The sequence below is a fragment of the Bos javanicus genome, chromosome 20, assembly GCF_032452875.1.
Source record: "Bos javanicus breed banteng chromosome 20, ARS-OSU_banteng_1.0, whole genome shotgun sequence".
NCBI lineage: Eukaryota > Metazoa > Chordata > Mammalia > Artiodactyla > Bovidae > Bos > Bos javanicus.
The window spans coordinates 3,151,721-3,173,830 of record NC_083887.1 but is presented as its reverse complement, the minus strand read 5'-3'; the positions used below and the strand labels follow the sequence as shown (position 1 = coordinate 3,173,830).

General features: G+C 53.7%; 2 protein-coding genes across 2 annotated transcripts in view; one reads left to right on the top strand and one right to left on the bottom strand.

Annotated features, from left to right (window-relative positions):
- Positions 1 to 1,414: 1,414 nt before the first annotated feature.
- Positions 1,415 to 22,110, bottom strand: part of FGF18 (fibroblast growth factor 18) — a 35,647-nt gene continuing 14,951 nt past the window's right edge. Inside the window, exons 3-5 of the mRNA XM_061393201.1 lie at positions 21,717 to 21,897; positions 8,968 to 9,074; positions 1,415 to 2,090 (exon numbers count right to left, since the gene is read on the bottom strand). Coding sequence (XP_061249185.1) covers positions 1,824 to 2,090; positions 8,968 to 9,074; positions 21,717 to 21,897 — 555 coding nt within the window. The 3' untranslated portion in view covers positions 1,415 to 1,823. The remainder of the gene's footprint in view (positions 2,091 to 8,967; positions 9,075 to 21,716; positions 21,898 to 22,110) is intronic.
- Positions 11,228 to 11,703, top strand: LOC133233413 (small ribosomal subunit protein uS8-like). Its single transcript, XM_061393202.1, has one exon. The coding sequence runs from the start codon at positions 11,270 to 11,272 to the stop codon at positions 11,660 to 11,662; it is 393 nt and encodes a 130-aa protein (XP_061249186.1). The 5' UTR covers positions 11,228 to 11,269; the 3' UTR covers positions 11,663 to 11,703.

Sequence of the window (22,110 nt, the reverse complement as noted above, 5' to 3'; positions counted from 1 at the left end):
CCTCTCCCCCACATCCTAGGGCAGGCCCTAGGGAAAAAAGACCTTGAAGCCAAAGTCCCCAGAGGTTTCTTAGGCCAGACACACTCCTCATGCTCTAGCCCGTGAGGGTCTGCGGAAGAAACACCAGGTCCCCTCCCAACCTGGGCATCTGACCCCCTCCACCACCGAAAGGAGAGTGGGGACCACCCGTGCCTTGTTTAGTCTCTGCCTGGCAAAACCCAGGGGTCAGCTCCCCAAATGACTCAATCAATAAGCCTTACTGCATATTCATGATTTTTTTTTTTTTTTTTTGGATCTGTTTTGATGAATTCTCAGTACCTAAGAGTGGCTGGCACTTAGTAAGGGTTTAATAAATATATGTTGAATCAGTGATTCAATTAATCAATGCATGAAGCAATGAATCGTTGCTATCAAGAGAATTACTGTAAGTGAAGTTACCAGCAGGCTGTGATTTTTTTATGTTTTTTTATAAATCCCCAGGGCCTTGAAAAAAGACCCTGATGCTGGGGAAGATTGAGGGCAGGAGGAGAAGGGGGTGACAGAGGATGAGATGGTTGAATGGCATCACCAATTCAATGGTCATGAGTTTGCACAAACTCTGGGAGACAGGGAAGGACAGGGAAGTCTGGCATGCTGCAGTCCATGGGTCGCAAAGAGTCCAACATGACTTAGTGCCTGAACAACAACAAGGCCTTGAATACCCTTGGGACATAAATGTGCGTGACAGCACATGTATGTGAACGTATGACTGAGTCAACCACTGAATCATGACTCACTAGAATGTAATCTTTCTGGAAGCAAGGGTTACCATCTGCTTTGTTTAAGGCTGCATCCTCAGTGCTTAGACCAGTGCCTGGAGCACGGCCGTGTGGAATGAATGAATGATAAATGAATGAGCGAGGCCCCAGCTCTCAGCCCAACGACCTCAGACCAAGAACAAACATGGAAGGGCACCTGAGCCCTGCCCCCGGCCACCACTCGCCTCTTGATTTTTTAAATAATTTGTCAATTGTTTTTAATTGTTGAGGCAGTAATACTTGGTTCATGAAACTGCAATATACAGAGAGGTGAAATAAATAGCTTATATATATATAATATATATAATATAGCTGGTTTTAAAATATTCCCTTATTCATTGGTGTACTAGGTCACGTGAGTCACGGAAGGTCGATAGCAGCATCCTCCAGAACTGTGAGTAATGCAGGGTCACCGTGATTGGACGAGGCCGTCTGTCGTCGAAAGTCGAGGCGCCGAGAATTCTGAGGGGCACGCCTTCCCTGCGCGGTGTCTCAGGGCAGCTTGCAGCGGACAATAAATAAATGACTGCAAACCAGAGAGCGATTTTTGTTGGACTCTGGGGCAGGGACAGGGGATTGGGAAAGAGGGGGAGTTGGCTGGGTGGGGGGAACACTACTTTCTCTTTGTTTTTCTTTTTTGTGTTTTTGCCTTTTTTTTTTTTTTTTTTTTTGCTTTAAGAACCTTTGGGAAAAAGGACTTTGGTTTCTCAGAGTGTCGTTTTCCTCATTCAAGTCCTCCTCTGGGGACGAGTTTCGAGTTGTCTGTTCCTAGAGAGACACAAGCACCTGTGCATTGACAACAGTCCCTTGGCGTGAGTCTTTTGTCAGCGGGTTTCAAGTCAACAATAAAATCCTTATCGCTCCCCTTCCCCCAAGAATTTTGGTTCAGTTTTTGTCTTCTCTTAAACACAATGTACAAAAATAGAAATTCTTCCTTATTTTTCATGTAAAAATATTCCTCTGATTGCAGTTCTCCGTGAGTGTGAGTGTGGGCTGGGGCGGCCTGGGGGGGCGCGGCAGGGCCGCCTAGCCGGGGTGCGTGGGGCGGATCCGCCGGGACCGCTTGGTCACCGTGGTGTACTTGAAGGGCTTCTGCAGTTCGGCCTGTCCCTTGGGGTAGCGTTTCATGAAGTGCACATCCTGCTGGTTCTCGCGGGTCTTGGGGCCCTTCCGCGGCCGCCCCTTCTTGGTGAAGCCCACGTACCAGCCGGAGTACTTGGCCGACATCAGGGCTGTGTAGTTGTTCTCCAGGACCTTCTCAATGAACACACACTCTTTGCTGGTGCCATCAGGCTGCAGGAAGAGAGGGAAGGAGCAGGTGAGAGAGGAAGGGCAGATGCAAGGGGCAGAGCTGTGTAGAGAAGGCAGGGACGGGGGCCAAGGCTTGAGACGGCAAAGTAGAAAGGGCCTGGCCCCAGGCATTGGCCTCAGCAGTTTCACTCCCCGGATCCCTAGAGTGGACTTGACTTGGCGGCCCCTGCATCCTTCCCTGCTCACCAATTAGGTACCAGCCTCCCATTACCATTCAGGGATCCCTTTCTTTTCCACTCCCACGATGGAGCCAGGGGCTTCCACCTCAGCTCTACTAGAACAAAAGATTCAGATCTGACCAATCAAAATATAATTTCCTGTGATTGGTGCAGAGCACAGCACGTGGCCTGAGTCATCCAATCAGCAGCCCTCAAGATCCTGTTATAAATAATCCCCCCAAACATAGGCCAGTTTAAACTTGGGAAATAGGTAAGGCTGAAGCAAAGGCAGTCACTGTACCCCCATGAGGGGAAATGCTGCCTAACAACAAGGTCAGCTTGGAGGAAGAAAGCCAAGAGGAAGAGAATGAAAGAAACCAAGTCCTCCTCACATCTTTCAGTTTTTGGACCTACCCAGCTATATCTGAAGCTCAAGTTACCTCACTGTTATGTGGGCCAATAATATCTCATTTCCTTTAAAACAGTTGAGACTGTGTTCTATCACATGCAATAGAAAGAAGTCCCAACTCATGTGCACGAAACCGGGGACCAAGTTAACTGCCTACTCAACAGCCATTCAACTCCACTGTTACAGAGTTAAACATAAATTACATTTAATGTGGTACATCTTAATGTTTGTTGTGAAGAGGGGTGGAAGCCTCTGAAAATAAGGGCTTTGGCATGACCAAACTTCAAAGCCTATACCCATGGTTCTAAGATTTTAGGGTCCCAGGTGAACTCCCTGGGAGACTATGCCAGGCAAGGAGCACTAGATTCATAGTCAGACGCTGAATCAACTCACACTTCCTTATGTGACCTCAGGCTAGTTAATTTCATTCTCTAAACTTTGGATTCCTTGCCTGGACCAAACACGGAAAATGACTCCTGCGTCATAGAGATGTTATGAGGAATGATGCTTATAAATGAGCCAGGCACACAGTAGGAACTTTTCACATTATTTCTGAAGAGCAGGTGGTTCCGAAGGTCTGACCTCCCTCCTTGGATCTGAACAAAAGGTGGTGGAAAGCAGACTTTGAATCTCCTCCTTGAAAAAGCCGAATTGCTCGGTGTGGCAGAGTGGGAAACACACAGAGTTGGAAGGCCTGAATTAGCAGCACTCGAGTTTCCAACTAACATCTCCAAATTTAGGCCGGGCCCACTCCTCGTTACAGACGGGTGCCCAGCCAAGTTGGAAGCCCAGCGGTCTGGCTGTGTGTGGAGACTGAGGTGCAAGTTCCAGCCTTTTGTTTGAAGTGGAAAACGGGCTGGAGCTTCCAGGAACGTTCACCTTTGAGCGGAGGGCAAGCTTGGGCCCTGCAGACAAAGTGCTGAACTTTGCAGAAAGGGACAGGCAGGGTAAGAAAACATTCTCTGGAGGAGAGATCTTTCGAGGAGGCTGCAGAGTTTACAGGGGGTGGGCCTGGGAGAAGCACGCAGGACCCAGAGGACATTATGGGTTGAGTGAGCAGAGAGGGCCTATTGTGAGGGAAGCTGGGGCATATGTGCAAGGGAGATAAAAAGGAGTGGGCTCTGGGCTCCCCATGGATAATTCTAGAAGCTGCCTATCCAACTTGAGTCCAGGTCCCTTGGATGGTTTTGATGGAACAGTCAGAGAAAACTGAATAAAGCCTATACCATGGCTGGTTCCCCATCTTAGAATATCTGCCTAGAAAACTGCTTTCAACATTCAAGAGTCAGTTCAGTAACCACCTCCTCCAGGAAGCCTTCCCTGACTGCCGTCTAGCTCCCTGGGTATTTCCTCCTCTTCCTTCAAGACTCCATTTGAGCATTGTGTGTGTTCGTTGCTCAGTTGTGTCCAACTCTTTGCGACCCCATGTAGCCTACCAGGCTGCTCTGTCCATGGGATTTTCCAGGCAAGAATACTGGAGAGGGTTGCCATTCCTTTCTCCCATTTAGCAGCATGCTTTATTCAACTCACATACTCCATCTTCTGAATCCCCTCCACACCCACTCCTTCTCCTGCCTGCCCAACAGAGTAGTTCTGTATCTGCCTGCTCCTCATCAGCCCAGGAGCTTCAGGAGGTCAAGACTGCTTCTCGCTTGCTCTCATGGCTTCGACATAGGTCTTAGCCCAGGACAGGGGCACCCGGAGAATTTGTGGTTAAATGGATGAGAGTTCTGCTGGGACACAGATGGAGGGAGTGACACATTAATTGGTTTTCCTCCAAAAGAAAATGGACTCTGCCTCCTGGATCCCTTACGAATGTCCCAGAGGCAGCTGTGAGTTGTGAGAGGCCCCTCCTGGGAGATGTGCTGAGAACAGTGAGGGCCCAAGCTCTCAGCCTGCCCACCTTGGTGTCCCTACTCATCCATTTACTCATTCATTCAGCATTTACTGATTGCCAACTAGAGCCCACATATTTCCACATCCACTGTCTCATTTAATCCTCTTAACTTGCCAAGGGAGACTCTACCTGGTAGGAGAAAACAATTCAAATACACAAGAATGGCTTTCCCAAGATCATGGAGCTGTTAGGCGGCAAAGCCAGGATTTGAAGCTGCACTTGCCACTGCAGCTCACTTCTCTGCTGTCTAATCCCAGACAGGCCCATGGGAGAAAGGGTATGGAAGAGTGGGTGCTGCCCATCAAAACACCTCAGGTCCCCCAGGACCACAGAGCTGCCATGCTCAGGAAGCAGTGATTGGAGGTTCAAGGGCCAGCACAGGGCCTGGCACATATGCTCTTGCCTGGGTTGAGGATCTGGGGTTCAGGCTGAGGTTCTGACACCCCAGAGGTCAGGAGCCCTTGGGAGGAGCCATAGGCCCTATAACCATCACGAGTTCCCACCTGAACTCAGACTCAGTGGATAAGAAGCTCACAGGTAGGCCACCCTGGAGCCTGACCCTTGCCTTTCTCCTCACCACCTCTATGACCCTGCTTATGGCCTGCAGAGATTTTTTAAAAAACACATGTGCATGGGCCTCACCCCCCAAAATGCTGACTCAATTGGTTCAGGCAAGGCAGATCACCAATATTTAGAGAGTAACGGAACAGCCCATCCCAGAACCTTGGTGATTTAGTAGAATTTGATCATCTCTGGAAATCTACCACCTCCAACCTCCTTCTTTCCAAACTGGAGTCCTATTCCTTCTGTTTGATCTGAAGACTGAATCCTGATGACATCACTTGGCCCCTAGATCTAGTCTTCCTTGAAATCAGAACTACCCCCTGGATGTTTTTAGTGACCTAGACAAAAAAAAAAAAAAACAAGACTTTTGCTTAAAGGCATTTTGAATTAGGTTTCAGTCACATTCAACCAAAGCAGTCTTCATAAACATGCAGTGTACAAGGGACCCCCTGCTCTGAATGGGTTTGGGGCCCCATGTTGCCCCAAAGGGGACACACCAATGATCACACAGGAGGAGACAGATGAGAAAAATCCACCTGGGTTGAATCTCCAGAGATGGGGAACAACTGCTTAGCACACAGTGCTTGACATTCAACAACTCTTTTATGGAATGAAAGGAAGTACTATCTCCTGGGTCGGGTGGAGGTGGGGTCCAGAGAGGTGGCAAGGAGAAGGGGGCTTCTCCTCTCTCGGGGGCTTGGGAGAAGAGCTCTGGCATGCGATCAGTACGATGCAGCAGAGAGGAGCAAGGCCCAGGGTCTGGAGCATCGGCAGAGGCTCTCTTGGGGGTTCAGTGACGTGTCCAGCTGTGGCCAGATACGTAGAAGATTGACACCCAGGGTCAAAGCCATCCAAGTAAGCTATCCTGTTGAGCCAAAGGAGCCAGAGCCTGAACTGAGGTCAAGGGTTCCCACAGGTGAAGAACCTGACTTTCAAGGGGAATGTAGCTCATGTTTAACAAGTAAGTGCCTACTCAGTGTCAGGATTATCTTCCCATTTTACAGGAGAGGACACTGAGGCTCAGTGTGGTCACAGCACTTAAGATTCCCAGGCCTGACGTGGCTAATTCTGGCTGTAGGTTGAGTCAATTCTCAAAAGGTAAGCACCACATTTCTGTTTCTTTGGTATCCTTTGAGCAGGTATAAGAAGCATGATGGATGGATCCAGAATTGGCCCTCAGAGCCATTAGCCTGGTGGGGGATGCAAGCAGGAAAACAGCCAGTGCCAACCCAGGTGAGCAGACTGCAGAGAGAGGGCTGTGTGAGTAGCCGTGGGCTCCAGGGTGGGTGTGCTGACTGGGCAGTCAGGGAAGCCAGAGATCATGAAGGGAGGAGCCAAGACTCAGGGTGGATGGTCGAGGGAAAGGGTGTCCTGGCAGAGGGAACCGCATGCACACAGCCTGAAGGCCGCATCCAAGGAGTGGAGGCTGGCAGTGCCGTGTGTCTGGGACATAGCAACACGAGGGCAGGCAGGCTCTCTCCAAGGAGTGTAGCCTTTCTTGGGTAGAAGGTGAGGGCCTGAGGACTGGTTCTGGTTGAGCTGCCGGTGGAGAGGAGGGGCGAGCTTTAGAAAAAGCTGAGAGTGGGCAGAGGGGAAAGGCCTGGAGGTGGAGCCTGAGGCAGCGGAGGAGCACTATTCTGGAGAAGGTACGAGGGCAGAACAGAGGCAGGAGTTAGGGCAGGACCAGACACAGACCAGCCATCAAGAGTAACCCCAGGTCGGGGTCTGATCGGCTGCCGACCTGTGACAGAACTGCCAGCCAAGGACCCGGGGCTCCCAACTGCAGGACCCAGAGAGTGGGCGCTGGGCTGGGTAGGGGCCAAGAGGGGGACCCGCCCGGCCGAGTCGGGATAGGTGGATGGGTAGCCGGATGCCCGTGGAGCCTCCGTGGCCAGCCCGGGAGCCGGGAGGGGAAACTTGGGGGTGGGGGGTGGTGGGGGGGACCCTGCAGCAAGGTGGAGGGGCACCTTGCCTGTAGCAAGGGTGGAGGGAAGTGGAGCGCGGGGCGGGCCTCGCCGCCAGCTGAACCGTCCCCAATATTAATGACGGGAGAGAGGGCGAGGGGGCAGGAAATCGGAGCCGGCTCCTGTGGAAGCGGTGACTCAGCGGCCAGCCGGCGGGCGGGCGGCGGGCAGCGGCCCGAGGGGACGGGGCTGTTCTTTTGACCCCAGGACGGCCCTCCTGGGGTCAAGATGCCGGGAACCACGCAGACGGGGAGGGAGGGGCACGCGGGCACTGGGCACGGCCCCTCCTTTAAACAGGGGAAAAAAGGGGGGTGAGGGGAGAAAGGCTAGCCCACAACTGCAAGCAGGTTCGGCCTGGGAGGCGGCCCAGGCGGGCAGGAGAACAAAGCGCCCGACGCGGGGCTGGCCGCGCCGCCGCAGGAAACGCACAGCCAGGCCAGGGGACCCGGCGCCCGGCCCGCCTGCCGCCCCTGCCCCGGACCCCTCGCTGGCCGGCCGCGGACAGACGCGGTGAGTGAGTCCGCGGAAAGTGAATCACTAATTAAAACCACTCCTAGGCATCCCGGGGCGCGCTACGGATTACTATTCTGTTGCTCTTTGAGAAGCTCCAGCTGGAACCCTTGCCTTCTAAATTGGGCTTCGAAGCCCGCCAAGCTCTAGCCCGTGACCTGGGAAGAGTGCCCGGACACGGCCAAGCCTCAGCTTTTTCATCTATGAAATGGGAATGGTGGAAGTCTGTTCTTCCCCGACCCACCTTATGGTATTATTTTGAAGCATTTTTTGCTTAGTGCCTGGCAGAAAGTAGGTGCTCAATTAACAGAGGCTATTGGTACCCTTGTTATTAACAAATAATCAGAGACACTCTCCTGGCTCAGGTCTCTGGCCTGTCATCCTCTCCCCAGGATATGGAGGGGAGGGGGGAAGAGGGATAAGAATTGGGGGATTCTGGGAGTCAAAGCCATGGCTTAAACAGAAACTGAAGTCATGCTTCCTTCCCCCACCCTAACAAGGTGTAATAAATGCAGGTCGTCACAGAGGGCCTTGCCTCAAGGAGAAGAAGCCATCCTCTTTGGAATCTGGGTCTACCCTCTACCCTCCACTCCAACTGACCAGCAGAAGCCACCCCCTCATTATACAAGTTGGACAGGGGGTGAGTAGGGTCCCTGCAGAGAGAAGGGAACTTGGAGCATGAATCCACTATAGAGCTACTGCCTGTAACACCTTCCACAGGAGCACCCAAAGGAAGCAAGTGTGTGAACTTCACAAACAAGGACACTCCGGCCAAAAGGGGCAGCAGCATCAAAATGCAGCATCAGTGGAGGCTCAGAATCCCTGGCACGTGGGTCCACCCCACCCATATCCTACCCCCGCCCTAATATGTTACATGCCTGTTCCAAAGTAATAAAACCTTTCTGAAATGCTAGAATCACAAGGCCGAAGAGGCTGCTGGGTTCCAGAGGTGTGGCTGTGGGGAGTCATAAACCCCCTGTGATTATTAAAACAGCGCTGCAGCCCCAGGCCCTGGCCCGCTGGTTCCCTGCTGCCAGACGTCAGGTACATTCAGACTGGGAGCCTCAGACCCCCTGGGGGCTCTCCCACTGCCAAGCAAGCCAGAGCTCCACGTCCACTAGGAGAGATCGGGGCCCCATGTGCTCCCCAAAGTCACAGCCGCAATCTGGCAGGCTACAGGTGAGGGGACAGAGACGTGGGGGTGATGAAGAGATCTCACAATGGGGATCTCTGTCTCACACACACATACACATTCATGGGACCTCTTTCCCGTTTAGGGCTGATGGGGCCCAGGAGGCGCTGCTCCAGCTGCCCTGGGTTGCTGGGGGACCCACCCAAGTCCCAGACCACCACTTACCTTCCCCACAAGCTTGCCTTTCCGGTTCATACACAGGTAGAACTCCGTCTCCTTGCCCTTGATCCGGACTTGACTACCGAAGGTATCTGTCTCCACTAGGAGCTGGGCTTCGAAAGGCAGAAGGAGAACAAGACACATTTTTTTACCAGGGCAGTGGCTGGCCTGAAGACTCAGCAACATGATCCCTGACCCTGACCTTGCCCTTGAACCTCCCACTGCCCCCAGAATCAAGTATGGGGGCGGGGGGTGCTTCCCACAGGTCTCTCTGGAGCATGTGCCCCTCAGGCAGGGAGAAAGGCTGACACCTGTTCCCAACTTCTGGACTCTCTGGACTCCACTGGGGACCCAGATCGCTCCTGGTGCTAAATACCAGTGTGACTTCTCCTGCCCTCATCACCCACCTTCCCCTGCCCCTCAATTCCCTTCCCCAATTCAGGACACACAACCACACAAATAACCCCAAAGAAGAGCAGTCTCTGGACTGAAGGGTCAGACATTCAGATGCCTATGAGCTCACACAGGCATTACAATGTGCACGTGCGCGCGCGCGCACACACACACACACACACACACACACACAATACATACACATGCGTCTTGCCTTGTGGAATGCTAAGCTACTTCCTCCAAAATTTAGGTCAGAAGCCCCTTCCTCCAGGGCAAACATCTGGGTGTCCCCTTCCTGATGGGGATATGAGAGAGGGAGTGCCCTGGCCACTTGAAATGGGGAAACGTCTGGAAAGGGTAATTCAAGGCCCCAGGGAAAAGAGGCTATCAATATAATATTTCACTTTCCTCAGTCAAAGCCATTAAGACTTGGGGACTTCCCTAGCGGTTCGGTGGTTAACACTCCATGCTTCCAATGAGGGGGCTACGGGTTCAATCCCTGGTTGGGGAACTAAGATCCCACATGTCACATGCCACACAGTGTGGATAGAAAAAAAAGGCCGCCAAGGCTAAAGGATAACTAACTCTCAGGAGCCCGGAAGTCCCAATCAGAACCCAGTACCCTCTGGTCTGGAATGGGAGACCTCATGTTAAATCCCCATACTCCACAAAAACATGGGGTGTCCAGATGATCCTGGATGGGGTAGTCAGAGCTGACCCCCAAAGCCTGACTGAACAAGAACATCTAGTGGCCGAAGGGTGACTGTCTCTTGATTAGGCATACTGTAAGACCCCTCCCTGTCCCTTGGCCACTTCACATTTTCTCCCTGGTAGGATGCTGTGTGACTTTGGCAGGTCACATGCCCTCTCTGAATTTGAATCCCAGAGCCTGGATTTCCCTACCACCTCCATCCCCCTTCTTTGCCTCTGACTCCCCATTCTCACCCTCCCTCCCCTGACCCTTTGCTTCCCAACACCTGCCCCTCCCTCACCCACAAAATTTTAATTTCAGTGACAAGGGACTTGCTTCTCCATAACAAAATCATAGTTCTAAATACAGTATCCTTGGAGCCACAAACAGTGTACCTCAGTGCCCCTAAAATACAAGAGGTATGATTTTAATAAAAAAAATTTTTAAATATATACCCTGGTGCCCTGCTGTGAAAATTAAAACCATCTGGAACTCAGGATTTCCAATAATTAATCTAGCCCTCCTTTGACACCACTACTAATTAAAATGTGATACCCACCTTTCCAAGGAAAAAAAGAAGAATTTACATAAAATTTAAAGATCTAACAAGAATTTAGTAATTCTAGGAACAAAGGTGGGGGCACATTCTTCTCTCTACCTTCCCCCATCCCTAGTAAACACTGAGTTGAGAATATTAGTGAACACTCTTCATGCTCCCTGCTTCCCTAAATCCAAACTCCCTGTAACTCTCTTGTTAGCTTAGTCCCTGGGAACCAAGGGTCAATCACCACAGCACTTCTGAGACTTGCTTTCAGCATCTCCTCACAAACTCAGGCCCCACCTGGGATGGGGGTTGTTAGGGGTCAGGAGAGTCCCCGACCCCCAGGAGCTTCTGACAAAGGCAGCGTGTGTAAGGGGAAAGGTGAGAGCTTTGAAATGCACATGTATGGATAGGACTCCCTAGCTCCACTTGCCAGTGTGTGACCCTGGGCCTCAGTTTCTTTATCTGTAAAATGGGGGTGGTTGCCCCTCATCTTTAACAGCCAATGTGAGGGTTAAATAAAATGATGCTGTTCTCAGAGGCTGGGTAGGAGAAACTCAGTAACTGTTCCTTAAGTTTCTTGATAACTGCAAAATAAACCCATTTACCCAAAAAAAACCCCCAAAAAGTAGTGGAAAAGAAATCTGGTATGGCTCTTTCCGCCATCTTTCCGTGCCGCCAGAATGGTGCGCATGAATGTCCTGGCCGATGCTCTCAAGAGTATCAACAATGCCGAAAAGAGAGGCAAACGCCAGGTCCTTATTAGGCCGTGCTCCAAAGTCATCGTCAGGTTTCTAACAGTGATGATGAAGCATGGTTACATTGGCGAATTTGAAATCATTGATGATCACAGGGCTGGGAAAATTGTTGTGAACCTCACAGGCAGGCTAAATAATTGTGGAGTGATCAGCCCTAGATTTGATGTGCAACTCAAAGATCTAGAAAAATGGCAGAATAACCTGCTCCCATCCCGTCAGTTTGGTTTCATTGTACTGACAACCTCAGCTGGCATCATGGACCATGAAGAAGCAAGACGAAAACATACAGGAGGGAAAATCCTTGGATTCTTTTTCTAGGGATGTAATACATACAAATAAAATGCCTCAGAGGACTCTGATGCTTCCTTAAAAAAAAAAGAAAGAAAGAAAGAAAGAAATCTGGTATGTATAAAAGGGCAGAGGGGAAGCAGAACTTACTTCCCCAAGGCAGGCCTTCTGTCCTGAACTTTCTCAGCATCCTCCAGGGTCTCCGGTACCCCACACTGTGAGTGCATCAGAAAATGCCTTAGGCAGGGATTTACAGAGCCTTACCATCCTGGAGGGGTGACCTGGAGTAAGCCACACACCCTATCTGAGCCCCTAGTTTCCTTACCTATGCAATAGGAGTGGGGCCTGACTGTTCTGATTGTCTCTGGGATTGGAGAGGGGTAGGGATTGGAAATCATAAAAAGCGGGTGAGGCCACAGGGCTGAGGCCAGGCAGCCCCAAGCACATCCGAGAGGACTCTGTCTGCCCTCTCCCGGCTCCAGCCTGGGGCCCTGTCTTCAGAACACCTCTGCACCCTGGATCCAACTCCCCTGTGACCCTGCCAAAGTCACACATCCCCCGTAAGGTTAGGTACCTTCATCCCCCTTTTACAGGGTAGGAAACTGAGGTTCAGAGAAGCAACCCTTCCCAGATTGGGGGGGTGGGGGCGGGCTGACATCCAGTCTGGCTGGCTCTCTTCCTGTTGGGGCCTGGGTCCCAGAGGAGGGCCCCCAGCTCCAGGGAGACTTGGCTTAAAACACAGCCCCCGCTTCTCATTAGCCACAGCCCATCTGAGGAAGCCCTGGCCTCTGCGTGAGCCATCCAGGGGCCTGGGGCTGGGGCTGGACGGCACCCCACCCCCGCCAGCCCAGCTGCCCCCACCCCAGCAAGGGGATGGTCTGCACCAGCCGCTGCGCCCTGGGGAGCCAGAAGTCTGTTCTTCCCCGACCACAGCAAGCCACGGAGTGACCTAGACTCCACTCAGCACATGACATAATGAGGAGGGAGCCGGGCCAAGATTATGTAAAGTCTTTGGGGAGTAATAGCAGCAGCAGTTCTCAGAAAAAGAGAAAGAGAGACTCCACCCACCCAGACCAGGTTTGCCCCAGAGCCTGCCTGGTCCTCAGCATCACACTTCCCCGTCTCATGACCCAAGACCTAAGCCCACAAGACGCACCTCTCAGGAGCCAGAAAACTCGTCTCCACTCAGTTTGATTCTCAGGTCGGTCCCAGGCCAGGCAGGAGGCATCAATGATATCATCTTGCCACTCACCAGCCTGGCATCCCCTCCTCCACTCTCTGCTACGCTTGCCCCCAGCAGTCTCTCCTCTACAGATCAGCCAGAAGGATACTTACAAAATGCACAGAGAACTGTGCCTCTCCCCTGCTAAAGCCTCCTATGGAACTCCATGCGTGCGTGCTCAGTCGTGTCCCACTCTTTGCAGCCCCAGGGACTGCAGCCCACCAGGCTCCTCTCTCCATGGGATTTTCCAGGCAAGAATACTAGAATGGATTGTCATTTCCTCCTCCAGGGGCTCTTCCCGACCCAGGGATCAAAACCGTGTCTCTCGCATTGCCAGGCGGATTCTTCACCACTGTGCCACCTCACTAACAATCCAGACTCTGCAAGGGGACCCCTAAGAGGCACCCGGTCTGGCCGCTACTGTCCGCCCCCATCTCCCACTCTCCCTCACAGTCCTCCAGCCACAAAAGCCTCCTTGCTCCTCCTGCTCTGACTCACCCAGCACACTCCTGCCTCAGGGCCTTCTGCCTGGCGATCGCTTTGCCCAGAGTTTCCCACAGCGGCTCCTCATCTCCTAGATTGACATCTCAACTCAGATGTCACCTCCTCAGAGAGGAGGCTACAGTCCATGGGGTCACAAAAAGCCAGACATGACTGAGCGACTAACACTCTCACACACTATTCATACTTACCTCATCAAGCCCTTTATATACTTACTAAAGTTAACTTATTGGTCATTTACCATAAGCCAAGTGTAGGCTAGGTGCCGGAAACCACAGTGGTGGATGAGACTGGTAAGGGCCTGCCCTCATGGAGCTTACCTTCTGGTGGACAGAGACAGACACAGAAAAGGTAGCAAATATGAGGAGACCACTTGGAGGAGAGCTTGGAGGAGAATGGAGCAGGGGATGGCAGGAGCTGGACTGGGAGGGTGGTGTGACCAGGGAAGGAGGTGACATCTCAGGTCCCGTGCAGTGCAGGCAGATTCTTTACCATCTGGGCCCCAGGGAAGCCCCAAGTATGCATAATGCCATTTAAAAGTTAAAGCAAACAAGATTCAGGGCGGTAAAGAGACTTGCTCAAGGGCATACAGCTGGTAAAAGCAGAGTAGAAGTTCAAATTCAGTGTTTGATCCCACGATCAATGCCTTTAGCAACTCTGCTCCCCACCAGTGTTACTCCTGCCTCTCACTAGAACTCTGAGCTCCCCCACTCACCCACCCCCAGCCTCAGAGTTACTATCAGATATTCTGACAAAGGGAGAACGTCCTATCCCTCTCTGGGCCAGGACTGGATGACTTCCTTTCAGTACTGCCCCTCTGGGAAGCAACGGTAACTTATATTTATTTACAGCCTATCAGATGTTGGTCACCATTCTACCCTATACACGTTATCTCAGTCCTTATGACAATCCCAGGAGATTAGAACTATTTTTTTTATTTCCCCATTTTACAGGTGAGAAAATGGAGCCCCAAAATCACACAGTGGTGGAGTTAAAACCCAGGCAGGCTAACCTAGAAGTCTGGGTCTTAGCCTGTCTCCCCCTTAGGTCAAACTTTTCCTCCATGCCAGTCCCTTTCCTGGGGAAGTTAGTGAACGAACAAGGAGGGTCTCTGCCTTGACTTCACCTTCCTGGGGCAGAAGTCTGTGGGTCGAGACGCCCAAAGAGCCAAAGGTTGGGGCCCATCCCTCGGCAGCTCCATTTCCAAATGACCTCGAGGCAGGGAAGGGTACCAGCAGTCACCCTGAGGAAGATAGCTTCTAGCTGATTCTGGGAGATGGCCCATAGGAGCACCCAAGTCTGGGTTCAAGCCACAGCCAGAGAGGCAGCAAATGGCTTCTGATCTCATTCTGACCAGAAGGAGAGTCTGTATGCGCCAGGAGCCAAGCGACTGAGGGATCTCTCCTGCAGAGGAGGCCACAGAGTCAGTCTCGGCTCAGAGCAGGAGCCCAGCGCCTGCCCATACAGGCCAGGAGCTTGAAGAGCCCAATCCCTTCTCCAGCATCCAGATAGGAACGTAGAAAAGGAAAAAGAGAAAGTGGAAGATAAAGGAGCTAGAGAGAAAGCCCTTTCTATTAAAAAAAAAAAAAAAAGCTGTCTTTTTCTCCCAGTTTTGTTGAAATGCATGGAGTAACAATGATGGTTTTAAAAAGCTAATACTTATTTGAGCATTTACCATCCATCAGGCACTGTGCTTAGAGTCTGAATATGGAAAGTCTCATTAGATCCTCACAACAACCTTATGAGGTAGGAACTATTACGCCCATTTTACTGACGAAGAAACTGAGGCCCTGAGCAGAGCTTCAGAGGTTACTTGCCAAAGTCATTCAGTAGGACCAGGATTTGAACACAGGCAGAGTAACTCCAGAGCTGGTCTGACACAGAGAGAGAAATTCTGATTCAGGCAGAGCAGGACAGACACCAGGCAGGCTGGCGACGGCAGAGAGATGAGAAGTGACTTTGGTAGGTGGATGGATTGACTGATTCCAGAGTGATTTCCCAGCTGGGCTTCCCTGCGGGTGATCAGGACCTCTTTTGGAAGCCTTTTGTTTGGAAGGGTTGGAAACAGCAGGGAAAGACAGAGATCCAGAGAGACATACACAGAGGGACACAGGAGACCCAGAAAAACGGAACTGGAGGACACCAGGCAGGAGACTGGGTTTCCTTCCCCCTCTCCCACAGGTTTCAGAGTTAAACCTCCAAGACCTGAGAAAGCAAGCAGGGAGCCGGGAGCCGATGAGAGGCTGGGCAGAGGAGCACCCCCGGGCCTGCACAGGGTGACCCGCCGCCGCTGGCTGCTGCAGTGCCAGGGCAGGTGCCGCGGGCCCCTCTCCAGGAATCACCCTCCGGCAAGGAAACATCCTTGCCACAGAAGGCGCTGGGAGGTCACACTGAACCAGTACCCCCTTCCTCCCCTCTGAACCAGGTGGAGGGGAAGGGAAAGAAGCGGGGCAGGAGGAAGGATTCCTCTCTGGAGAGGTTTCAGTATCGCTATTCACACACACACACACACACACACACACGCACACACGTTATGGTTTTTCTCCAAAGGTGCCCATGGCTCCCCTTCTCCTAAAGTCACCCAAGGAGGCTCGCAGGCCATGTGGGTTTGCCAGAAAGGAAGAGGGAGAGAATCAATAGGATCGATCAGGAGCTATATTTAATCCTAGCTGTAGCTCTCATGTGGCTGGTTGAGATGCAGAGTCACCAAGGTGTGGGTGGCCACTCCTCACTGAGGACAGAAGTCGTGGGACATAAGCTCAGAGGGCAGGGGTATTAGACAGATATATTAATGCTCCTTCCAGCTGGGAACATCTCTCAGAAAAGCTGGTTCTGTTGCTCATGGTATCCTGGCTGCAAGATGCAAGGCTGGCTGGAAGGGAGGACAGGAGAGGAGAATGAGGGGACCACCGATTCCCCAAGTACCTACACTGTGCCAGGCGCTTGCCCCAGAGGAGTGGTCTCATCCACACTCCTGGAGGCTCACGGGTCACCCATGTACTCACTGGCTCAAACATGTATTGCACACTGGTTTGTGGTTGGCTGTGTGCAAGGGGGATGCTTCCCAGGTGGCTCTGTGGTAAAGCATCCGCCTGCAATGTGGGAGACGTGGCTTCCATTCCTGGGTCGGGAAGATCCCCTGGAGAAGGAAATGGCAACCCACTCCAGTATTCTTGCCTGGAGAATCCCATGGACAGAGGAGCCTGGCGGGCTACAGTCCATGGGGTTGCAAAGAGTCTGATACGACGGAGCGACTAACACAGTTTCACTGCGCAAGGGGATACAGTGAGGACAGTAGACAGAAGCCACCTGGCCTCAGAGTGTGCACTGGAGCAGGAGACACGGAGAGCGAATAACTACACACGCAGCAGAACCACGGGCAGCAATAAGTGCTAGGAAGAGAAACACAGGCACACGAGGACACAGACAGGAATTCTCTGATAAGGTGACGACTGAATGAACGAGGTGAGGGAGCAAATGCCATGGGAACATCTGGAAGAAGGGCAGCCCCAGGCTGAGGGCCCAGCAAAGGCCCTTAACTGCAGACACGCGTGGCACATGCGAGGGGCAGCAGAAAGCTGGGGCTGGAGCGGAGCCAGCAAGGACTGGGGTGATAGAGCCTGCGGTCAGGGAGGAGCCAGGTCAGGCCTTCCTGCTGAGGGTGTGGATTTCTAAACAACATGACCACCTTTGAATGAGTGACCGAGGCTCACATTTTGGACCACAGTATGGAGAATGGACTATGAGGTGTCAAATTCAGAGAGAAGGGGGTCACTGCTGCCTTGCCCACACCAGCCAGCCCAAAGGACCTGGCTCCTCGCTCAAGCCCAGCCCTGCAGCAGGTACCAGGAGGAGGGAAACGGGGACCAGAGGGCCCCCGCCCACTTCCATCACCCACTCGGCAAAAGTCCTGCAAGACCCCACATGCTTTCCCAGATGAGTCACGCATGTCAGCCCCTGACTGGGCTCTGTGCTGCCCCGTAATTATTTTAGTCACTCATCCAGGAACCTTTAAAGGGGGCCTGCTTTCTGCCAGGCCATGTAGTAGACACGAGGACAGGAAGAAAGGTCACTGCTTTCAAGGAGCTCACATTCTTGGAGGGGAGTAGGGGAACTCAGGAAGGCTGCCCAGTGGGGCAGAGCCCGTGCTGAGCAGGCTGACTCCCCGTGACCCTGGGCAGCGGTGACACAGCTGGAAGCACTGATCCCTGCCAAGCTGGAGCCAATCCACAGCGTACCAACTCCATGCCCTGCCCTCTGCCACCCTGCAATGCAGGGAGTGGGTGGGAAGGGCCCGAGGGACACAGAGAGCAAGAGGCCCCGGCTCTTAGAGTCAGCCCCTAGGAAGGAGCAGGGGCTTTGGAGCTCGTTGAAGGCTAAGACCAGGCAGTCTCACTCACGGCCGTACTGCCGCCCGAGTGAGGGAGGGACCCAGGTGTGAACCGAGAGACCGGACCACACCCAACAGAAGGGTCCAAATATGCTTCCACCTGAGACAACCAGCAGAGCACCGCCAGCCCCCGCTGCTGCTTGGAGCCACACTGCGGGAGCCTCTTCTGTCTGCAGCAGACATGCCAGGGCCCACTGAGGGGAGAGAGGCAGCACCCCTTCCGGAAGCCCATGAACCGTTCCCCGGAGGGGAGCCTTCACCCGAGCCCACAACGGCATCCCCCTGCCCCCAGACAACCATACTGAGTGTTCTGGCTTAAATAATCGTAACATCTTTGAGCAGAAGATACCCTTTCATTTCAACAACCCCATTTTACAAAAGAATAAATGGGCTCAGAAAGGCTTACTCCCACCTAATGCCTCCAGCTCCTAAGTGGTGGTGCTGAGATTCCAGTTCCCTCCGATTCCAGAGTCCACATGCTCACCCTCTCAGAAGACCACCTCCCTGGCTTTCACAGGCCCTCCAGAGGCCTTCTCAGGGCTGCTCTGAGTACTGTCTGTCCTGGGAGTCCGGTCTCCTGCAAAGCCTACGGCTGATTCGTGGTGATGTAAAGCAATTAACCTCCAATTAAAAACAAATTTTAAAAAAGAAAACTTGGGCGTTTGAGGTGTTTTTTCTTAATCAGGTGGAAAAGCCACCTTTATCACATGAAAGTAGGCAACCACAAGCCTTACAGAAGCAGAGTGGCTCCTACACCACCGTAACCAACGCTGGGGCTCCTACCCTTCCCTGCGGGCTGGCTCAGCTGACCCCGGGTGCTCCTCTGCGAAGTCTCAGGTCGCACCACCCAGCAGTCCTGCTTCCTGCAGCTAGTGTGCCTTGACGCCTCCACGTTCCAGCTTAAGGGCATCGACCTTGGAGGCAGCAGGGCCTTCTCATCTTTGCTTGGCTGGTGAAGGAACTCAGCCCAGAGCCAGCCAGACATGCTTGCCCCAGGCACTGGAGGCTGCTCAGTGACAGAGCTGCCACTAGAACCCAGGGGTCCTGTCTCCTGACGACTGGCCTGACTGAGGTGACCAGGACCAAAGGCAGGAAGGGTTGGGACTGACACAATAACCCTAGGTGGGCAGGACGGCGCTTGCCCAGTTCCTGGCTGGCCAGGCGTCACCACACGACCTATGTCACTAGCCCCCGGCCCACATACTTCTCCCTCCAGAGCGGAACCCAAAGCTATGAAAGCCCCGCATTCCTGGAACAGCCATGCTTGGGGCCTCCGGTGCTCTGGGAGAGTTTCAGGGAGCCATGGGGAGACCCTCCTGCAGAACAGCCTGGTGTAGAAGCCCGGCTCATCTGTGAGGATTTCACCAAAGACTGCTCACTGCGGTAAAGCTGCCCAAGAGCTCTGGGGTAGGCGTCCACGCAAAGGGAGGCCAGCGTCTTGCACCTGCCTAAGGGGTCTAGCACCTCAGGATGCCATCGAATCTGAGATTCTGAGTGTTTCAGAGACTCCAATCTGAGATTCCAAGGATCTGCAGGGATCCCAGATTCCACGCATTTATAGGGATTGTTTATAATTGGTGTTTGCTGGAACTCCCAGACTCTATTCTAACTGTGTATGAATGCAAGTCTCAGAAGACACCATCCTTTCAGCTGGATGGAGCCCTGAGGAGGAGAGAGCAGGTTCTGTGACATCCTGGGCCGCCTGGCCTGACTGAGGACCACTGGCTACCCCTCCCCCACAGGCAGGACAGGCTAATGTAGCCCCATCCTCCTCCTCGACCTGGCCACATAAATCACCCTCCCAATAATATTTGTATTGATTATCTAGATTGGAAGCCTCAATTGGCTCCATTGTCTCACTTCCTCTCTCAGGGCTCACAGATGGGGTCCCAGCCCCTCATCTGCGTTACAAATGCGACATTTAAATGGAGCAGTCTCGGCGGCCAGCAAGGCCCCTTGCTGCCCTGGGTGCTGGGAGACTGCAGGAGTGATAAACATGTTCCTTGACAGAATCATTAAATCTAGACTTTGTGGAGCTGGAGGAGAAGCCAGGATGGGCAAGGCCCTGTGTGCACCAGGTGTGGCCCCCCAGCACCTCCAGGCTACTTGTCAGACACCCAGAGTTCAGGCCAGACCCTCCACATCAACACGAGCCTTTCAACAAGACCTCTCAGCGATTCGGGTGCACACGAATGTTTAAGAGGCGAGGCGAGTCCATCCCTTGTAATGCACAGAAGGGAGACCGCTGAGCCCCACAGATGCTCAGGCCACACTGGTGAGACCACTGAGCCTCAGGTTCAGGCGGAGGAAACAAGAGGGCAAGTGGCTTCTGGAGAGAGGGGCCGGCCATTGCCTACCTCCTGTCCCTCCCGAGCTCCGGACCCCGATCTCAGAGCCTGGACAGATGGCTCAGACCAGAGTCTGACCCCCCTGTACTCTCCCAGCCTGGAGGGGCCAGAGAGAACTCCGGGGACTCCCCAGGAGGACACCTCCCTCCCGCCCCAGCCAGCCAGCTGCCCCTTCCCTGGCAGCAACTGGACGGCAGATCCCAGGGAAAACCAGCACCTGGGTCTGCCCAGCACAGCCAGGCGTCCACAGAGTGGGGGGAGCAGAGAGCCGAGGCTGCAGAGAGGCGGCCAGCAGAGGGCCTGGGAGAGGTGGGGAGGAGGGCGAGGACCCTGGTCAGAGGGAGGGAAGCAGGGAGAGAGCCTGAGATGGTGGGGATGGGGGAGACAGAGTGATGGACAGGAGCAGCCAGGGGGAGGGGGGTGGACTCAAGAGACAGAGATGCCAGATGAAAGGAGAAGCAGCCAGACCGAGAAAGGAAGCAGGGGGAAGAGAGAGAAGGGAGACGAGGCAGTAACGAGCGATGGGGCAGGAGAGGGAGGAGGCAGCTGGCCTGGAGGAGCCGGAGCCCAGCACGGCCCAGCTCGGCCGGCCAGCCCAGCCCCCAGTGACAGCGCAGCTGCCAGACTCGGGCCCACCACGAGGTCAGTCCTGCCCCGGGGCACAGGGAGAATAAATGGTGTCCAAGATAAAGAGATCCAAGAAATTATTTGTCTTGTTGTCATGTCTTGACTGCAATGGGCAGGGACCGGCGGGCAGGCAGAGCCTCGTCTCAGAACAGCCCAGGCTGGCAGGCGCGGCCGCCCACAGCCCCCGGGCCCGTGGCTGGGACCTGGGACACCTTCCAGAACCCAGGCCCGGGAAGGTAGGAAGCGGTGAGGACGCGGTCGGCACTCGCTCAGGGGCCGGGTGGGAGGAGTCTTGGGTGCCTCCCTCACGACTGAGGATCTCTGCGGGCTAGGGGCCTGTGGACGGAAGGGAGTCGGGGTGCTTCACTCCTTCCGGCCCCCTGCAGAGGCAGAGGTGACGGTTTCTGAACACCTCAGGGGAGCTGGGTCGTTCCAGGGTCAAAGGCAGGTCAAGGGCAGCCCCAGGTGTTATGAGCATCCATGTTTCATAAGAGAGCAAACTTGAGCCCACAGAGCACACACGCACATACCTCTCCACGCAAATACGTACACTCTCACACACATATGCACGCATGCACACACACGCTCGCACCAGGCCGATGTCCATCACCACCACAAACCTCCAAAAAGCATTCCCCAGAGGCTCCCACCCAAGCAACTGAACGTGGACAGGTGAAATGACACTTGGGGAGCAGCAGCAACCTGTTAGACGCCAGCCCCAGGCAAGCCACAGTCACCCATGACAGCTCATATCTATGGGGCATTGACCAGCAAGAGTAGGCTTTACTCATGTCTTCAGTTACTACTCCCAACAAGGCTCTCAGGGATGTGCTTCTGCATCCCTGTTCCACAGATGAGAAAACTGAGGCCCAGAAAGACTCAGCACTGGGGGCAGGACCACACAGCCAGGATCTGGGAGCGCTGGGATTCGAACCTGAGGTCTCGGCGAGCAGGAAGGATGTGCACACAGTGGGACAGGAAGGGGCCGACACTTACCATACTTGTCCCCGTCCTCGCCGCGGGCACTGATCCTGCGGCCCAGGACCTGGATGTGCTTCCCGCTGGTCCGGCTGTAGAGCTGGTACAGCCGCAGCTGCTTGCGGCTCACATCGTCCCGAGCCCGCGTCTGGTTCTCCACGTGGATGCGGAAGTCCACGTTCTCCTCGGCCGCCAGCACCTGGGCGGGGAAAGGGGTGACAGTGAGCCACCCTGGAAGCCCAGACCCCCTGCGTTGCAGGAGCCAGTTCACAGCAGAGAGCAAGGGCCTCCGTGATGGCAGCTCTGGGCCAAGCGCCAGCACATGCTCGTAACTGCCCTGTTTGTCGTTGCTCCGTCGCTCCGTCGTGGCTGACTCTTTGCGACCCCAAGGACTATAATCCATCAGGCTCCT